At 39.1% G+C, this 21253-nt stretch overlaps 1 protein-coding gene across 1 annotated transcript; it reads right to left on the bottom strand.

Moving 5' to 3' along the window:
• Window positions 1-20227: 20227 nt before the first annotated feature.
• On the bottom strand, window positions 20228-20917 carry LOC101104727 (elongation factor 1-beta-like). The gene has a single exon (XM_042245249.2). The coding sequence runs from the start codon at window positions 20915-20917 to the stop codon at window positions 20240-20242; it is 678 nt and encodes a 225-aa protein (XP_042101183.1). The 3' UTR covers window positions 20228-20239.
• Between the last annotated feature and the right edge of the window lie 336 nt (window positions 20918-21253).

Genomic DNA, 21253 nt, shown 5'->3' with positions numbered 1-21253 from the left:
TCTCTAGGATCAAATCAGTCACCTGCTTTGAAAGTAATTAGTTCTTTAGCTGGATTTACACAGAAGAATCCAGGGTGTGTAAGCACACTTAACTTATATTCTAGGTCAAAATATTGCTTTGGATCTAAATGTGACATTTCAGTCAATCAGCAACAATTATTACCCATTTGCCTAAGACCATGTGTTTAAAGATATATAAGGAAGATCTTGGGGAGGTCACCATCTAATTGAGAAAACAGGAAGACAATCACTCTTTTTTTTTCAAAGGCAGTCCATTATAATTTAGTTCTTAACTATATACTAGACAGTGTACATTCTTTAAAATAGTTTGAGGAAGGTGACTGCAATGTTGGACTAGAGGAACCAGAAAAACCTGAGCTGCGGCGGAAAGAGCTGAATGAAGCCTTGATCAATAGGATTTGATTAAGTAGAAGGGGGAGAATATTTTAGGCAAGGGAAACCACACAAGCAGAGGCAAGGAGAGAGGATGAGGGGGAAGATTTCTTTTTTTTCCCCTTTAACTGTAGTGAATAAGCACTTCCTAGCCTCTTGACTTTCTGCTTTGTTTTAACAGGTATCTGTGAACTAGTTGAATGATGAATAGGCCCAAGGAAAAGGTGGAGCATACAAATGACTGATAGTAGATTAAAAAAAAAAGAGAGAGAGAAAATCATAAGGAGTTGTAACCATGAAAGAAAAATTAAATTGCTGGGACTATATAATGGATTCAAATTTTCAATCACAAACTGATATATGCAAAATCGTAACTTATTTTTCTATAGTCAAATATAATTTCTATCATTAAGCTCCCATTTCTGCTCTGAAGCAGAAAACTGATATTAAGTTGCTTTCAGGTAAATTTCTTCCATTCAAGGCACTTCTCAGTCAATTCAGGTGGATAATGCAGCTGTATTCAGATTTTTTAAATCACTCTCAGATTTCATTCTCTCTCTCCTTTCCCCCATATGGATTCAAACCTCTAGAAATATTAAACAACTGCCATTACAAAAGCAATAAAGGAGAAAAAGAGAGAATCTCTATTCTATAGTCTCTTTATGGTTATAGTATAAGCAGAACTTCTGTGAGATGTACCCTGTCTTGTATGATCTTCAGACACACCCCCTTCATGCCGATACCCACTGAGGTAACCAGTCATCTGGCCAAAGAGTTGGGTTCACAGTCTCTGTTCCAGTTACTTTACAGAGGTGTCCTAACTTCTGCCTTAGCCTTCAATCTATAGATACCGTATGATTACCTGGGGTTGTGACTGCAAAAATGTTGCCTGCCACATTAGTAAAGAAGGGGTATTGCAGCCATCAAGCCACTACATGCCCACAGATGGTGAGCTCAGAGGGAACTATGGATAGAGATGAACTGGATGCCCACTGCTACGCCCTTAGCTACTGCATTCACCCCCAACTATGTACCCTGAGGGTACTCAGGATGGAGTAAAGCAGGACACTGGCCCTAGATAGTTAAGGTGCCTATCAGAGTAATGATTTCAATGACTCTTCCCATACACAGAAAAGTGCTAAATTCCTTAACTTGATATATCCAGTTTTCTTTCATTGAAGTTCTGACTACCTGGCCTTTGTTGCAAAAACTCCTATAATATTCTGTCTCCTCCCTTACCTCTTCAGAACAGCCCCTCAGCACTATCTGAGATTCTGCATCCTGAGCTTAAGTCCTCCGTTTTGTCAGCCAAATAAAGCATCATTCTCAACTTGTAGGTTATGCATTTCTGTTTCAGTTGACAGGGTCTTCCTGATTCATACCCTCCCACTTTTCAAAGATGTCAGTCCTCTTTTAGCCCTTCTACACCTTTTCCATGGCTTTAGAAAGTCAGCCTCTTCAGATAGCATATCCTGAAGCCCTGGAAGGCTTGGAGTTGCCAGCAGACATTCAGTTGGCTCCTAACAAACCATTGAGCCTCTCTTCTATAGAATTCTTCATTATATTAGGAGATATATCAGCTATTATTTGCCCATCACCAGCTGAGTTGCACAGGTAAAGCTCTTCTAAACACTGATCCTGCACATATCTGTCCACCTATCATGCCAAAATACCCAAGGGAGTGGTGCAAACAATGTCACAAACCCAACAAATGCCCTATCCTCTTCTCTACTCCTTTCCTGTGATAAAGGAATATTTCCTGTTTATCAGTGAACAAAGTATGTCACAGTCATCCAGAGGAGCCTTCCAATGTGAGCTGGTGAGCCCCGAGGAAACTCAGGATGTGCAAACACAGGATACTGGTCCTGGACAGCTGAGCTGTACATTGAAGGAATGATTTCAGTGAGACTCTTGCATCATCCCATACATAGATGATGCTGACTTCCTTAACTTGGGATATCTGGTTTTCTTTAATTAACAATCAACTTTTGATGTTCTGACTACCTGTCTTTTGTTCCAAAATTCCTCCCTTGCCTCCTTAGAGCAGCTTCTCAGAGGTATCTGAAATGCTGTCTCTTGGGCTGCAGTCCTTGCTTTGCCACTAGTAGGACTTCACTCACAACTCTCATGGTGTGCAAAAGTTTTTTCAACACATGATTGGAAAATTTACAATTGACTTTATTCTAGAAGCTGGGTAGAAGGAAATGGGGCCTACCACACCTATTCTCATTTCTCATTTTTGCTGCTTTTTAGCATGCACCTTACAAAGTTAAACACAAGAATTATGGCATATTTATTATTCCTCCTCTTGATAGTTCAGACTGAAAGGGTTATTAGCTACTAATTTGGAAGAGTGAGAAAGAGGACAACATACAATAAAATTATAACTCACCAATCAGTTTACCACATGTAGGATGTTTAATGTCAAAAAGTAAATAATAAAACTGAAATGTAATGGTAACTTAAGACACAGGCAAGCTTTGAGTATGATCTCTACTACTTTGAGACAGGAGTAATAGAAATCTATTCTATTACTATTTTATTCATTTGCTTATTCATTTATCAGTTTAATAATATCCATCAGATATGTATAAGTGGCAAGGTACCTGGATACATCAGCAGGTAAGCTTCCTGATCTGTTAAATGAACATTCATAATGGCTAAGATATCCAACAGACAAGTAAACAAATAATTACCAACAGTTGTAATTGCTGTTACAATTGCTGTTATCATTTAATGTAATGAGAATTTGTGGATTAAAAATTCTGGAGGTGGGGGATATTTTAGACTGGTGATTAGAATGATAACTTTTTTTCTCTCTTTAGTTTTTAATCTAGTCTGGACTTTCAAGCCAAATGTGCCTGAGAAGGCTGTCTGTTTATTGCCTTACTGAGCTAGAAATATAACTGATGAGAATAGGCTCCACAGGCCTTCTTCCTCCTGAAATGGAGCTCGAAAATGCTTGAAAACAAGGAGTGCTCTAGACTCCTGTTGTTGTGTTGCTTTTGTGAGAGTTTAATTGCTTTTGAATGCATATGAATGTCAATTCGAACCAGGCTAAATATGTCTTCTTGGAGACAGAGCATTTGGTCTTTCTTTCAAGTTCTTTTGTTTGCTTGAATCAGCTTTGTAGTTTAACAGATGTTTTTGGAGGAAATGGAGACATAAGCTTTTATAATGCCGAAAATTAAATGAGAAACAATACTCTTCCCTTCATTTTCCCCCAAAACATGCAACCCCACAGAACTGGCAACCCACCCACACTGCAGAAAATTTCCACTGTTAGAGGGTACCCCTTACTAAAATGAAAGATATTTTTTTGTGTGTACCTGGAGTTCATAATATATGGTTCATTCTTTGGGGAGATACATAATTGAATGTGGAAGTGATTATCCCTTTAGCCTTGAGGAAGGATAGTGTTTCTTACATTCATAAAATCTTCTCCCTTTAATTAAAAATAAAGTAAAATTACCACAGGAATAGGAATGCCCAGATTTTCTGTGCCTACCCTACCCCTCCAAACTTCTGCTCTATCACAAAAGCAAACTCTCATCCCACCTTAAGGAACCCACACACATACACACATGCTCTCACGCTTCTGACTCTTATTCTTCTATGATGCTCTCTATTTAACTGTGATGCTCTCTTCTGACCCAGATAGAACAATTAAAATTACTGACATGCTTCTACATTACTTGTGCCCTTGCTTCTGCAACATGACTGCAAAGTTCTTAATGGAAGATAATAGAATACAAAAAAGCATAAGCTTTGGGCTTCCCCAGTGGTTCGGTGGTAAGGAATCCGCTTGCAATGCAGGAGACCTAGGTTCCATCCCTGGGTTGCGAAGATCCCCTAGAGAAGGGAATGGCAACCCACTCCAGTATTCTTGCCTGGAGAATCCCACAACAGAGGAGCCTGGCAGGCTACAGTCCATGGGGTTGCAAAGAATCAGACACAACTGAGCTACTCACACTTTGGAATCAGACAAACCTACCCTAATTTTAACTCTATAACTTTCTACATATGTGATTTTGGACCAGTTCATTAACTTGCCCCAGCCTTGGTACTCAATTCTGTAAAACTTCCTTCCATCTCTCAGAAAGGCTCTGCCTGTAAGTTTCACTCTCAGATTGATCTCTGGTTTTGTGTGTGAGATTGCTAAGGCAGCCCACCATTCTATATTCGCACCACCTCAAGTCTATCAGAAAGGACAGAATATCCTGCCAAGCAACAAAGACTGGGTAACTTTTCATGCTTATGTCACACTTCTGCAGCTGAACATAGCACATAAGTCAGAGAAACACCACTTATTGACTGTGTTACTTCACTTTCTCCACAATTAGATCCGGGAGTTCTGTGAATTCCACCAGAAGCACACAAGTACAGAGCACAGAGAAAATAAGGAGCAATTTTTCCTTATTTGCTGATGTGCAACCAAGTATTCTCTTTTAGTTAGTTTTTATTTTTGGTAGATGGAATAGACAGAGAAAGTATAGAAGAGAAAAATGTGAAGAGAAGACAAACATCAGAGAACATTACAGGTGATAAAAATAAACATAACTTGATAAAAGCTTGATTTCATGGCAAACAATGTTTACTAGGTTTCAGTATTAAACACATTTTTATGGCAGGTTATATTCAAAGAATCTGAAAACCAGTGTCCAAGTGGAAAATCCAAATATTGTCAAAGGAGATATGGATGCTAACAAGCCAAAATCTATGAAAATTTTCTACAATAGGAAAGATTATAATAGTGGGGACTCACTGATATGTATTGAATACTTTCAGTGCTCATCTTTTGATTGGCATGCCTCTGGTCATTGAATAGAGTTTAATCACATTCCCTAGAAGGCAATAGTTCCTTCCTCCATGGGCTAGAATTTCTGAAGGAATTGTCAACATTCTTGAGTGAAATGTTAAATGGCGCAGAATCTTGAGTACCCTGGGCTGAGGCTGGCCTAAGTAGCTATTCCAAAGTCAAAACCAGGCGACTCTGGCAGGCAGGGCTGGGCTTTGGCAGAATTAATTAAATAAGCAGTGCATGTGTTAACACCTCCTCTCTACCCAGGTTATACATGCTCCTTCCCCTGGTAATCTACTGTTCCCATTAACCTAAGCCAGGAACTGACCTCCAAGTTTAAACGCCCCATTGATTTTCATAATAGATGTCTACAGAAAAAAAAAAAAAAACTCACTGGAAAGTAGCAGAATTTACTCAGGTGGAAGGGACAAGAAAGGTGAGGGAAGAGAGAGGAAGGAAGCGAAGGAGGGAAGAATAAAGGAACAAACAAGGACAGAATAACAGACCTTTTAAGGTTTTCTGGATCTACATACTTAGAAGAAGAAAATGATACTTGTATTAAAGACAGCTTTAAGGACACAGCTACAATTGTCACATTACATAAAGACCTATACACATGGCCCAACTAAAAACTCATATAAAGTCAACATTGACCAAAATCACCTTGCAAAATATATAATAATATAGCCATAGTGAAATACAAACTCAGTGGCAGCATACATTTTGACTCTGTAGTCACTAGCAAGTATCAGATTTATCACACACTCACAGTGTGTGTGTGTGTGTGTGTGTGTGTGTGTGTGTGTGTGTGTGTGAAGGGTGCCAAAAATAACCACACAAATCTTGACTATGTTGTAGGAAATGAAAAGCACCTTCTAACTAGGTTATGAGCGATCACTCCTTGCTCACCCCCTCCTTTCAGCAGAGAATACAGTGATGTGAATCCTGGTACAATGAATAACTTTGTGGATAAGCTGAAGCAGATAGTCAATCTACCTATCTTTTTTAGTCATCTATATCACAATCCTTTGCTTTTGTGTAGCATTTAATTAATTTTATTTCATTTAATTATATACAACTATAGACTGTCAGAGCTTAGATATTCTAGAAAACATCCTGCCAAGTCCATCCTGAGAAGTTAAGCAAGATCAGTCAATATTGAAAAAAAAAAATTATGTTAGAGCCAGAACCAGGATTAGGTGCAATACAATGACTAATGTGTGTCAATTATGCCTTTTTTGTTGAAAAGGGCACTGCAAGTGACAATGTTCATGGAGTAATTTGATTTCTTTGAGTGGAAGACAGTGGAATATGACTCAAGATTGGTCTATTGGTCAGCCATGGTCTGGCAGCAGCAGCAATAATCAAAAGGAACAAACAAGCTACAAAGCAATTATCAAGAAAACAATTTTGAACAAGTGTCTTGATCAATGTATTGAATCTCATAACAACTGACCAGACAATTATGAGTGTAGCTTTCATTAGAACTGAAACACCTATCTGTGATTCACTGGTTGTCCTCCAGTGAGGAAAGAAATGAACCTGAGGAAAGAAATGCACTCACCAGGCATCAAAATGACTTTCTTTATCTCTTAATTGCATTTGAGTTTTGAGGCTCAATAAATAAAATCATAATCCTCAAAGCATTAAATTTTAAACAAAGCCATGAAAATTGCACACTTCATTCAATTTAGAGAAAATTGCACCCATATAATGTGTTTATCTTTCATCACGAAACACATACCAGAAAGCTACCTTGTCTGATGTACGATTTCAAAATTTATGATCTTAAAATTTTGAGTACCTGGTCTGACATCCTAGATAAAGCATATGCAATAGTCAGGAAAGGAGCAAACTTCTAGTTATAAGATAAATAAGTCCTGGGGATACAATGTACAGCATGGTTACTACAGTTAACAATATTGTATTGTACACTTGAAAGATGCTAGAAGAGTTATCACAAGAAAAAGGAACTCTGCAACTGTGGTGATGTATAGCAATTAAATTTATTATAATTGCAATTTTGCAGTATACACAGATATCAAATTGTTATATGTATATGCGGGCTATGTTGCTTCAGTCACGTCTGACTCTTTGTGATCCACTGGACTGTTGCCTGCCAGACTCCTCTGTCCATGGGATTCTCCAGGCAAGAATACTGGAGTGGGTTGCTGTGTGCTCCTCCATGGGATCTTTCTGACCCAGGAATCGAACTCATATCTCCAGTGTCTCCTGCATTGCAGGCAGGTTCTTTATCCACTGAGCCACCCGGGAAGTCCTAAGTTGTTGTATACTTAAAACTCATACCATGACATATGTCAGTTAGATTTCAGTAAAAACAAAAAGAGGCTTAACTCAGAATAATTGCAACTGGTCTTTTCCTGTCCTGGGAAATGAGAGATGTTCACAAGGGAGAGCTAGAAAGAAACACATATATACCATTCTAGAAGCAAATTCTAGAAACTTTATAAAAGTGATCTCACCAATAAAAGAAGCAAAGGCTAACAGAAAGCTTCCTATGTAACAGCCAGATTAATTTGTTAAGAAACATTCATTGTACTGTGGAAAAGGAAGCAGGCATCAAAAATTCAAAGAATTGTCACTGAAAGTATTCTTTTTCTTCCAATTTTTTCTTCTTTTCAAGTTGGAAACCCAATAGTATTAAATATTTAGGGATGACATTTCTTCTAGACATACAAAAGACCACATTTCATGAACACAATGAAAAAGGATAATTCTTAGAATTATAAATAGATGGTCATTTTTTTGGTCTCTGTTGGTGGTGGTAAAATGATTCAAGGCCCAATAACTTTTTGCTGAACCTCTCTCTTCATATCTGGGGAATCTTTCAAACACTAAATGTACATCTGAACTCTCCCAAAGCAGCAAGGTGAGCTTCCTCTGAAAAAAAAATCCAGTCATCATTACCCCATCTTCAGTGAGGCCCTAGGAAGGAAACCTCAGAGGATTCACAGTGAAATGATCCTTTTTCATTGGTTGTTGAGATTTGAAAACTTTCAGCATAACCCAAACCCAGAGAGGTTTTTGCTTCTATTTCAGTTTGAGGACAGAGTCACACGTTCCAGGAGCTCCATCAGAAATCATGTGCCTTGTGCCCCCACATCTCACTCTGTTTAAACTAAGGGGCATGCATGGACTCTCCAGAGGCATCTGCTAACCCTTGAGAGCTCACCAAGTTTCTACTATGTTGCAGCTTCTGTCTACACATTTACTGGCAACACATACAGATAAGGCATGACCTTGACCCTCCTGTTGCTTAGAGCGTAAACTGTAAGGTAATTAAACTTTCAATGGAAAGAGTTGATCATTCTAAGTTATCTACAGGGCATACAAGTAGTTAATGTTATAAACTTTCAAAATAAGGGAACCCAGATACAAAAAGGAGGTGGTGGGGGCAAGAAGGAGAGGAAATTTAAGTCGCCCCATTAAAGTTAGAAGTGCTGTCTCACTCCTGTAGATTCCCTATGGGACTTGCCAAATATACCTGCTTGTAGCCTACACATCCAGAGCTATACCTTCCTTTAATACATATGTATATATATACACATATATACCCCCAGGCCTATATTACAGCTTTATATTGAAAATCATATATATATATATATATATATATATATAAATGTATATATGTAAAGTCATATGTATATATATGTGAATACTAATTCAAATACATCACTGACAGGAGGGACATGAGTTTGAATAGGGTCTGGGAGTTGGTGATGGACAGGGAAACCTGGCGTGCTGCAGTCCATGGGGTCTCAAAAAGTCAGACACGACTGAGCAACTGAACTGAACTGAACTGAATTCAAATAAAAGTCCTAGAGTTCAGCTGCACTTCAGTGATATTTCAGACCTTATCGATCCCTGAACACTCAGACAACCCAATTCAAATAGTGCTCTAAACAAGTATTGTTTGCCACAACAAATATTTATTATTGAGCTCCTACATATATCAGACATGACAATGTATAGACCTTACTCAAAGAGGAAACAGATAACTTCCCTGTGACGTACAGTGGTAGAACACGCAGGTAGTGTTAGGAGAGCACACAGGAGGGTCACTAAGTCTAGTGTGGTGAGAGGAGTAAGTTAATGGATAAGATGGTGGGAAGGTTAGGGGCTTTGTGGGAGAAAGAACAGCAAGAGCAAAGCCACCACGCTTTCTAAACAAATAAGCAAACCAATGAATGAACGATGTGTGAATGAATGATGCATGAGTGAATGAACAGAACAGAACTCTGAAGGGGAAGGATAAGCCATGAAGGGAACATAATATGAGAACAGGTACCAAAGAGATAAATTTAGCAAGATTAGAAATCTTAGCTAGAGGAGCTTTGGAAGAAAAAGCAGAGAACTTGATTGAGGCGAATTGGGTAGAGTCCTAGCTCTCTGATTAAAAGCCTGTTTCTGAGTTACTGCTGATTCTTCCTTCTTCCTTCTTATTCTTAACCTGGGAAAGGGTTAGTCAGCTGTATTCAACTCTGCAATCCCATGGACTGTAGCCCACCAGTCTCCCCATTCTTAACCTGCATAGCCACTGATAATTTCAGGGCTGGGAGTCTAGAACTGACCAAGCTTGGCTCTGTCAAGGCCAGGTCCATTAATCTACAGAGTGTTTAGAACTGTAATTAAACAATGAGAAAATGTATAGCAGTCCTTGACCACAGAAATGTCATCAGCATCAGTACGTACACACATAAACGCACGTACGTGGGGATCCTTCTTCCTCACATATACATACTAATTACCTTTGGGCAGCTACAGGCTGAAGGATCATACTTCAGAGCAGAGACTGCTAATGCCAGAAGATCTAGAAAATCCAGCCTCTTTCCTACATTTTATATGAGGCCAAGAATGAAGAGACTTCAGATCTGTGTTGCAGCCATCAGGGAAATCCAAATAGACTCTATATCCCATCAAGCTAGGATGTCAAAATGATGACACCTCCAGGGATAATGTGGATTACAATTTACCAGGGAACTACAATGCAGTTGATTGATCAGCATTGCATAGTGGCCGGAGCAGAGGATTTGGAGTCTGACTACCAGGGTTTGGAGCCTCATTCAACTTTTTATCAGCTATGATTTTGAGGCATGTTATGTAACCGATCCGAGCTACTCTTTACTCATCTGATGAAGGTCACAAAATTGTCTTTTGAATGACAGATTCAAGAGACTCTAAGCCCTCTTCTACTGGTTTTTCACAAAATCCTTCCTTTTCTCTACTCTGGCTTCTCCTAGGTCACCCTGTCCTTGCCCAGTTTTCTCTCAGGCCACTCTTTGTTTCTTTCTCTGGCTCAATTTTCCCTGCCCACTCTTTACATGTTTTCGTAATCTGGAGCTATAAGGGTCTTATCTCTCAATATCCCTGGGGAATTCCATTGTCTCTGATGTTTCTATTACTGCTTACAAGAAAGTGCTTCCTACATCTTCATCTCCAAGCTTTGCCTCATGTAACTCCAGACTCCCATGTCTGACTCCCTACAGGACATCATCATAAACACAGCTGACATAAAGCAGAGTATATACTTAGTCCCACTCTTCTTCCAGGTGTCGCTGGAGCAAGTGAGCAATTAGGAACAAAAGCTGAGCGATGCTGGGCTCATGTGTCACATTTGGTAAATACAGCAGATTGAAAGGCAGAAAAGGAATCATGATTCAAAAAAATATCTGGGAAAGGAAATATGAAAATCTGAGGATCAATGAGGACAATTACAACAATGAATGGGAGCACTTCAAATGAATGAAAATCCATCATATTTATTTTTCTAAACTCCCTGGTCATCTTTGAAAGATGCTTTGGAACCTAATGAAAATTTGTAAATAAAGGAAAGAATCAGGTATTTCTCCTGTTTTTTTCCCAAAAGGAATACACCTCAAAGGAAATAAGTTGTTAATGAAGTAAATTTTCTCTCTTTCCAGGCAATATTCTAGCTATTGAATAAATTAAAAATGAAAGAATTAGAATATTACTATATCATATATAGGGCTTCCCTTGCGGCTCAGCTGGTAAAGAATCTGCTCGCAATGCGAGAGACCTGGATTCGATCCCTAAGGTACCATAACAAAACAGTGGACTAAGATGTTGATTATCAATGGCTGCTAACATCACAAAAATAGAGACAGGTAGATCGGATGAAACCTCTAAAGAAAACGAATGGTTCTACTTCTGGAGTACTCCTATGTAAAGATCAGAATTTGAATCTGATCAACTCTCCAACTTACAGGAAATAAAAGGAACAGAGGCAATGCAAACAACAATTTCTGTGGTAAATGTTACAGGGAAATATAACCTGGTATCTTAAACAAATGAATAGTAAAGGAGGAAAGAGATATGGAAAGGAAACTGAAAAACAGATCTATGGAATACAGCAACCGAAGTCAATGTTCAGTTTTCTTATTTGGAGTCTGACTGCTCAAACTAAAAACTAGAGAAGACAAACAGATGAAGACAAGTTGAAGGAGGAGGAGGATGGGGTGTGGTGATGATGATAGGCAAGATTTGAGAAAATTTTAATATATGCTAACTGGAAATTTGCTGATTTAAGAAATTATTGATTATTTTATATGCATGAAAATGGCAGTGAGATTTTATAAAAGATTACCTTTTAGATGATCATACCGAAACATTTGGTATGTTTGGACTGCAAGGAGATCAAACCAGTCAATCCTAAAAGAAGTCAGTCCTGAATATTCATTGGAAGGACTGATGCTGAAGCTGAAGCTCCAGTACTTTGGCCATCTGATGCAGAGAGCTGGCTCATTAGAAAAGACCCTGATGCTGGGAAAGATTGAAGACAGGAGGAGAAGGGGATAGCAGTGGATGAGATGGTTGGATGGTATCACCGACTCGGACATGAGTTTGAGCAAGCTCTGGGAGTTGGTGATAGACAGGGAAGCCTGGTATGCTGCAGCCCATGGGGTCGCAAAGAGTCAAACAAGACTGAGTGACTGAACTGAACTGAACTGAAACATTTACAAATGAAATATGTCTGAGATTTATTTCAAAAGAATCAGAGATGAGAAGAAATGAATGAAGTATAGATGAATGGTTAACTGTTGAAGCTAGCAAGGGATATACAGAGTTTTATTAAACTATTCTCCCCACTCTTGTATATGTTTGCTATTTTCCATAAGGAGAATTTTTCAAAATATCTGAAAGTGTTTGATTGAGTAAAGGTTCTGATGCATCTGGAGGCTTGTCATAAAATCACTATTAGGTTAGAAATCAAATTTAGGATGTGATCAGCCCTGACATCAAAGGTGACTACAGTTAAGTTGGGAACATAGGAACACAGTATAATATGGCTTTCATGGTGTACCAGGGTCATTAAAGAGAAAGAGATATCGCCAAAGAGTAATTGAGAGGTCTTTCACCCCTCAAGTCAATGTACTTTATTAAACACTCTTGTATCATAAGAATCATCTAGGGTACTGATTAAAAATACAATTTCTAGAATCCAATCAAGAACCAATGGGGAAGGAGCTGAAATGTTACAGATTTAACTAGTGTTCCAAATGTTCATCATTATAATTTAGGAATCAAAGTGGTTTCTTTCAAGCTGTGTGTGTATGCATGCTAAGTCACTTTGGCCATGTCCAAATTTTTGTGACCCTATGGACTGTAGCCCACCAGGCTCCTATGTCCAGGGGATTGATTCTCTAGGCAACGATGCTGGGGTGGGTTGCATGCCCTCCTCCAAGGGATATTCCCAACCCAGGGTTATTGAACCCAGGTCTCTATGTCTCCTGCATTGGCAGGTAGGTTCTTTACCACCAGCACCACCTGGGAAGGCCTAATTTCAAGGCACAATATGATATTCCAATGTAAATGGTTAGAAGTTGGAGGTAGTTGGACTCAGATTTGATAAGCAAAGAGTGATATAGGTTTGGGAGTTATTTTCATAGATTTTCACAAATAATTCAATAAAGATGCTCACCAAAACCAGAGGATGATGCAACAGAACTCCAATGGTTAACTGGCACAATTGACAATTCTGGGAGCCAATCACTCATCACTCTTGTCCCTAGTGTCCCAACTGATTGCAAACTGCACACACAGATAAGTAACTCTAAACCATCAACTGTTTTGGTGGCAATGAATGAAAGAAAGCAGTTCGAATCTGATGCCAAAATGCAGGTGCCTACTCTTTCCCTGGTAGGATTAAAATTAAAGCCCTTCAGGTAAAGTATACCTGATGAATGCGCCTGCTCATCTGAGCCTTCAAGAAGTTCCCTGGCCTAATCTTTCTACTGCTGAGGCGGTACGGATTAAGCTGATGGCCCTTCTATTTGATCAAGGAGTTAGATATCTAGAGAGAGAAGCAGAGAGTGGGTCCTATTTCTTGTTTTTCTAGCATCATGAGTCTACTTGGTCACAGAATGGCCCAGTGGATATCAAGTTCTCCTCTGAGAAAGAGTAATTAAGTTACAGCGAGAGAACAGAAATGTGCTACCCATTGGCCACAGCAGGACTTAAAGATTAACATTATTTGCTACAAGCACTATTTGCAACAAGCACTATTTGCATAATCTCTCTATCCTTCATTAATGTTTGTTCAGTTTCTAGAAAATGATGTAACAAGCTCTTAATATAACAGAGAGCAGAAATTAGTTTTCCAGGTTTATTTTGGTTACTTTCTAAGAGCAACAAAAGTGACATAAAGGTGATAATTTATTGGGAAAATATCATTAATTAAAATTTTTGTTTTCTATTTCTTGTTAATTAAGACAATACAAGTTATGTGCTCAAAGACGACCTGGCATATAATAAGCCCCTAATAAATGTCTGTTGTTGTTGTTGCTGAATCATACTTGTTATAGGATATAGAATTTGTGATGAATTGTTTTAGAGAAATTAGGTTACTTCATTAAATCTAAGAATTATGATATTTAATTAGATTTTTAAAATGCTAATTTGCCCTGTAGACTCTTAAAAATATATAGACATAGGCATGGGTACTACATGGTTTTAAATTAGGGTTTGGAATTTAAAACAGAGTTTAAATCTGAGCTCTACCAATTACAATCTGTGTTGCCTTAAGCTCATTACTTGACCTCTCTGAGATTCAGATTCTTCATCTGATAGGTAACAGTTCCCTTGGCTATAAAAAAGGAATGGTAATATTACATTTTTCAAAGTGTTGTTGGAAGAATAAATGAAATCACATTAGTAAAGTGTTTCCCTTAAAATACAATGCTCATATAGTGTTTTAGAATTTTTAAATGCTTTTCAACACATAATCTTTTCATTTTAACTACTTAAAATACTATAAGTAAGGTAGGACAGACAACTTTTTTTACATTTTACAACTCTGAAGACCAGTATTCAGTGAGTTATTGCTCTTGTTCAGTCACTAAGTTGTGTCTGACTCTTTGCAACTCCACGAACAGCAGCACACCAGACTTCCGTGTCCTTCACTATCTCTCAGAGTTTGCTCAAACTCATTGAGTGGGTGATGCCATCCAACCATCTCATCCTCTGTGCCTTCCTTCTCCTGCTCTCAGTCTTTCCGAGCGACAGTGTCTTTGGCAGTGAGTTGGCTCTTCACATTGGGTGGCCAAAGTGTTGGAGCTTCAGTGTGTAACTTACTGTATTAGTCTTCTACTACTGTGTAATGGTATTACCAGGAACATAGCAGCTTAGAACAACTACTTGCTGTTTTTGTGGGTCATGTGTCTGAAAACTGCTTATCTGTGTCCCCTACTTAGGTTATCAACTGGCTGCAATTAAGATGCCACCCAAATTTGCAGCTTCATGTGAGATTCAACTGGGACAGAATCCACTTTCAAGTTCATTCAATTGTTGAAGGAATTCAGTTCTTGTGGTTGTGGGACTGAGGATTTTAGTTTCTTACTGGCTACTGCTTAGCAGACTTCCTCAGCTCCAAGAGGCCATTCACAGTCCTTGCCATGTATAGTTCCCCAGTGGGACTACTTGTTTCCTCAAAGTCAGCAAGGGAAAGAAATCCCATCAGGTCAAGCACTATAATGTTATGCAATGTTACCATTTAATCTCTTACATTTCAACACTTTGCTGAATTTTATTGGCTAAAAGCAAGTCATGGAAATGTGTACACTCAAGAGAAAGGGATCATTTAGGGGTGTGGACATTAGGAGGTAGAGATTAGAGCATCACCTTAAACAGTCTACCTGCCACATTTACCCAAAGTCATATTTTGGGGGGAAGAATGAGAATTATAACCCAGTACTTCCAGTTCATATTTTATGCTACTTCCATTTATGAATTCATTAAAATTTCAGGAAATGTTTAGCAAGCATCTACTATATCCAAGGAATTACTCCATGTAAATAAGGGCTGTGATAATGAATATAATATGAAAACTTATCCTCAAAGAACAGGGACTATAGAGTGTGCCAAAATAATTACTCCACAATGATAAGAATGTTGAGGAAAAAAATAGTTATGACTGACATACTTAGGAAGGCAAAAACTAGAAAAGTAGTTACACTGAATGAAGAAAACTACTGAGTTTGTAGAAATGGAATAGGTGCTCAGAAAACCTATAACTTTCAAGAAAAAAGTAAAAAGTTTCAACTCTGTTTTATAAGCAATGCATGATAGATTATTTTTTTTTTTTTGCTTTTCAATATTTGTTTTTGAAGAAAAGTAATATGTTTAATGTAAGGCTTTGGTTATTCTGAAAATAACAGTGCTGAAAATATACTAGAAGCAAGTCTCAGTTAGCTTGGCCACAATTGTCACTTCCTGCTCAAAGACATTTTCTAAATATGAAAATAGAATTTTGTGAGTGTTGGCTGTTTCAAAACTCTGTGATGTGCTCCATAAAAAACTCCATGATAAACACTGGCAATGATACAACAGTGATTTCCCCTTGCACGTCTAAGAGCAAGAACATCTTAAGCTGTTTTAATGTTAAGCCTTATCAGTGAAGGTATAGAATTGAAAGGCTTTAAGCTGGGGAAAGAAAAATGATTTAAGGGTTTAGATGAATTGCACAGACCTGTAAAACGGTATTAAATCAGTTATGAAAAGATTTGAAGAGGACACAGCACCCTGAAAGTGTGTTATACTTTGGTATCATTAACCGATGATTGGACAACAGAGAAAAGGGAAATGTGAGATGAACTATCAGAATCACACAAGACACTTGAAGTCTTAAGAGGCATGTGAACCAGGATAAGTTGATGACTAAGCTGTTGTTCCTTATCATGCTGATACTGATCACTGTAACAAACCTTGCTTTCAAAGCAGAACTTCCAAACCCAGGGACTGATAGAGGAACTCCAAAACAATATTTTGTTTTAAATGTCTTGGATCAATTCAAGAACCCTGTGGCCATGAATAATGAAGATCACAAGGAAAATCAGACTGGAAATCTTTGGAAAGCTAGACTATCAGTAAGGGAGGAGGCAAGGACAATATTCAACAGAGTGAATTAAAGAATTATTATTCTAACCTCTATGTCCAGTGCCTTCATGGGGCCTCTTGGTGGCCTAAGGTCCCCATCTATAGTGCTACTGGCATCCAATATAATTGCTTTCAATGCTTACATAATATATTTTCCAATCAGGAAACAGGGAAAACATTTCAGCCAAAGATAATGACTAGTTTATTTTAAATCCTTTCTTTCTCACTTGCTAAAGATGACAGTGGTGAAAATGGGTACAAAAGATAAGAGCTGATTCTTCTTGATGATCCTGTATTTCTGTCTGTTCTGTTCTAAATATTGGGTTGGCCAAAACTGCTCACTCAGGATTTTCCAAAAGCTGCTACAGAAAAGCTCGAATGAACTTTTTGACCAACTCGATACTTTTCATGTCTTATTTAACTTAGAAGAACCCTCTGAATCCCTTTTTAGAGAAGAAACTGAGATCTAGAGAGGTTATACAACTTCTACAAGCTCACAGAACAAGTAAGGATGGTTCCAGAACTGAGACTCAGCCACAGGGCCCAGGGACCCACACTCCTTTCCACCACATTCCAAAGACAGCTGCCAATGATGCCACTAACCTCCCTCACTTGTTAGCAGTTGAAGAACAAAGGGTCACATGTTAAGATTTCCGATCAAAAAAGAGATGTGAATCATTTTTGACTAATTGAATTTCAGGTCCGGAAACTCTAAATTTGACCTACAAAAATGTTTGAGTCACCCTGTTCAGAGATTACAGCTCTGTGTTATCTCATTCTATTCTTGGCTGATTCTCAAAGCCAGATGCCTGAGTAGCAATAAATGCAGAAGATATAAAAAAAGATGCTATCACCCTTCTCTGATGACACTTGAGGTATTTCAGTTACGAGCAGTGATACATTCTCATTTAAAAGGAGGGAACTGATAGTATTAGTTTTAGTTTCTATAATGCCATAAGAGGCAAATAAGCCAACATGTTTTGCTGTGGAAGAGAATTCTGTTCTGTTTGGTTGCTAAGTCATGTCCAACTCTGTGACCTCATGGACTATAGCCCACTAGGCTCCTCTGTCCATGGGATTTTTAAGGCAAGAATACTGGGGTGGGTTGTCATTTCCTCCTTCAGTGGAGCTTCCCAACCCAGGGATCAAACTCAGGTCTCCTGTTTGGCAGACGAATTCTTGACCACTGAGCCACCTGGGAAACCTGGAGGAGAATTATCCAATGCTAGTCAGTCCAAAAATGAATGCCTAACATTGCAGGCTCTCCCAGGATATCCCATTATGTCCCGATCTTTTCCCTCTACTAGAGGCTGACCTAGTCATTGGTTAATCAAGGACTCATTTTTCATAGATTCCCATTTAGTACCTGGAGCTAATATGACACTTCAATTAACTATGGAGCACCTAAAATCCTACTCCCTCGAGTGTACATCTACTTTATAAGAGCTGGTGCCTGCTTGTGGAACCCAATTCTCAATCTGGGATGACTAGATCACGTGAAAGGAAGCCAAAGTCAGGCTTGAAGTGAGTCAAAGTAGGTATCTGGAAGTCAACACACTTGCAGCAAGAAAAGGGTGTGGTCAAGGTAAGAGAATGCATGGAGACTTGCCGAGATGAAGAGGATACTGGTTAGAAGAGACAACAGATGCTGGGATACTTTAGGTCAGGAAGCAAATCTCAAGCTATAGTGATGCTGTAGAGCCACACTTCTCAAAATTTAATGTGCATAAGAATCACCTGGAGATTTAGCCAAGATGCATATTTGGTTCAGTAGGCTTCAATTCTGCATTTCTAATAACTTCCCAGGGATCCCCAGGCTCCTGGTTGGTAGATGATGCTTTGAGTGACAAAGTTGCAGAACAAAGAGACAGATGTGTCTCTATGGTACTGGGTAGGAGACGTTGGGAGGTATGCCAGTTTCCTAGCAGAAATGAAAAGACCAAAGCTCAGCTAACTTTTCAAAATGAAAAGTGAAAGTCACTCAGTCATGTCTGACTTTTTGCAACCCCATGGACTGTACAGTCCATGGAATTCTCCAGGCCAGAATACTGGAATGGGTAGGCTTTCCCTTCTCCCAGGGATCTTCCCAACCCAGGGATCAAACCCAGGTCTCCCACACTGCAAGCAGATTCTTTACCAGCTGAGCCACAAGGGAAGCCCAAAAATACTGGAGTGGGTAGCCTATCCCTTATCCAGAGGATCTTCCTGAATCCAGAGGATTCTTCCAGGAATCAAAACGGGGTCTCCTGCATTGCAGGTGGATTCTTTACCAAGTGAGCTATAACTTTTGAGGGGAACACAATTACAGGACTTTATTATAAAAGCCAAAGTGTAATTCAGCTGGCTGTAAGTAGTCACCAAATCACTGATGATTAAAGAACTTTTATGCTGGACCTGGTTCTTGTGTGGTCCTTTGCCCTCTATATAGAGAAGATGCTGGGGATAACAGTAAGAGCAGGGGCTCTAGAGTCGCATAGTGTGCATTCAAGTGGAGTTTCCACTCTCTACTTTCCATTTTGCCTTGGTCAAAGTTTCCTTTTCGGCGAATCTTTCTTTCTTTAATTATGGAAATGTCAGTTTCTCAGTTGTGTCTGACTCTTTTCATTCCCACAGACTGCAGCCCATCAGGCTCCTCTGTCCATGGAATTCTCCAGGCAAGAATACTGGCATGGGTAGTCATTCCCTTCTCCAGGGGATCTTCCCAAATCATTGACTGAACATGGGTCTCCTGCATTGCAGACAGATTCTTTACCATCTGAGTCAGCAGGGAAGCCCTTCTTTAGCTATAAATCTTGGGAAATAATACATCTGCCATATTAATCAAGGAAGGCTAATCACTTTAAGAAACAAGTCCCAAAATTTAATGGCTTAACATAATAAAACTTTATCTTTTCTTCCATAACAGTATGATAATGGTTTTTGGCAGGTGGTTTTTGTGGCTCTGTTCTCTATATCTTCAGGGTTCTCTCATTTCAGTCAGTGGACAGGGAAAGGATTATGGAGAAGCACACGGGAGGATTTTATGAGGTTGGTTGAGAAGCAGCATGCATCAATTCTATGTGTGTTCTGTTGACTAGAACTTAGACACTTGGCCCCACTTTGTTTCTGGGGAGGCTGACAAACATATCTTTGTGGTCAGGACAACAAGGAGATGGGTTTGGTGGATGTCTGTCCTCTGCTTTCTCAACCAGAGGATTAAGCCTTAATGCACTATGACACCCACGACATGTAATGAATTAATGTTTCTATGTGTCTAGACTAAAGCCTGCTATGCATTCTCCTTGAAGAAGCTGATAAAATCATCACTCAGATAATTTTCTGCAGTGCTTGGCCAGGCTTTCCTAAACCTGAAACAACTTGAAGGTGGCCAGAAGATCAAATGAGACAACATGTGTAAATATTCATAAGCTACATCATGCTATATGAATGAAAGCTGCCACAAAAGAGAAAAATATGTGAATCAGGTTGGGGTGGGGGCAATTCAAAGCACCAATAGTCAGAGAGGTACCACTGCACTGTGCAAGACTATTTCTTTTTTCTGCATTTCTTTTGTAATATTTTATCTATTTATTTTATTCTTATTATTTTTTGTCTTTCAAACTTTTATTTTAGGATACTGAGCCATGATGGATTTTAGATCTTGTTGAATGCAGCCACATCCATAGACTGTACATACTCGTCACAAGCAGTGATCTGCTCCTCCAGCATGTCTGTCCCAACTTTGTCATCTTCAACTGCACACTGTATTTGAAGTTTTTTAATGCCAGACCCAACCAGAACTAGTTTAGAAGAGCCCCAGACAAAGCCATCTGCTTGAATGCTTCTGACGCACTCCTCTAGTTTTGCCAGATCGGTCTCATCATCCCAAGGTTCCACATCTAATAAGATGGAAGACTTGGTGACAACTGTTTGTTTTCTGGCTTTCTTTGACTCATACTGGGCAAGGTGTTCTTCTCTTAGCCTCTTGACTTCTTCACTTTCTTCCTCCTCATCAGATCCAAAGAGATCCCTGTCATCATCATCTTTACTATCTGTAGCTCCACTTTCTGCGGTGTCTTCCACATTAGAAGGGCCATACTTGCCCAAAGCTTTCTTCACTCCTGGCAGCCTGGCCTTTTCCTTCTCATAAGATTTGACGTGATTATACCAATGGAGGGCATGACATAAGTCGGCAGGTGGTGGGCCGGAGACGGCTTCAAATACTGCCATATCTGCTTGTGATGGCATATACCCCTCTATGTAACTCTTGTCCACCAAGTAGTCATTGAGCACCTGGAGGCCAGTGGGGCTTTTCAAGTCTCCAAAACCCATGGCGACAACTAATCGAGAACTGGGAGGCAGTGGAGGAAAAGAGGCACGCAGCTGGTCAGTACTGAGCACTAAGAGGAAAAAAAGGCCTTTTGTAATATTTTAAACTTCCTGGTTTATCTGATGACCTCTCAACCCTTCTAGAAGTCTCCTCCTAGAATCACATTCTCCATAAAGCTTAAGTGAAACTTTTCCTCTAGCCCAATATGTTACTAATTCCACTATAAACCCTAACCAGCATAATGCATTTCTCAATTAGCATATTGCATGTGTGCAGTTATTTATTTATACACTTTCCTCCCACTAGAAACAGAAGTCACTTGTATTCCTCCCTATTTG

This window comes from Ovis aries, chromosome 3 (assembly GCF_016772045.2).
Source record: "Ovis aries strain OAR_USU_Benz2616 breed Rambouillet chromosome 3, ARS-UI_Ramb_v3.0, whole genome shotgun sequence".
Taxonomy (NCBI): Eukaryota; Metazoa; Chordata; class Mammalia; order Artiodactyla; family Bovidae; genus Ovis; species Ovis aries.
Note: the sequence above shows the minus strand (reverse complement) of the source record. Positions and strands in the feature narration are given on the sequence as shown.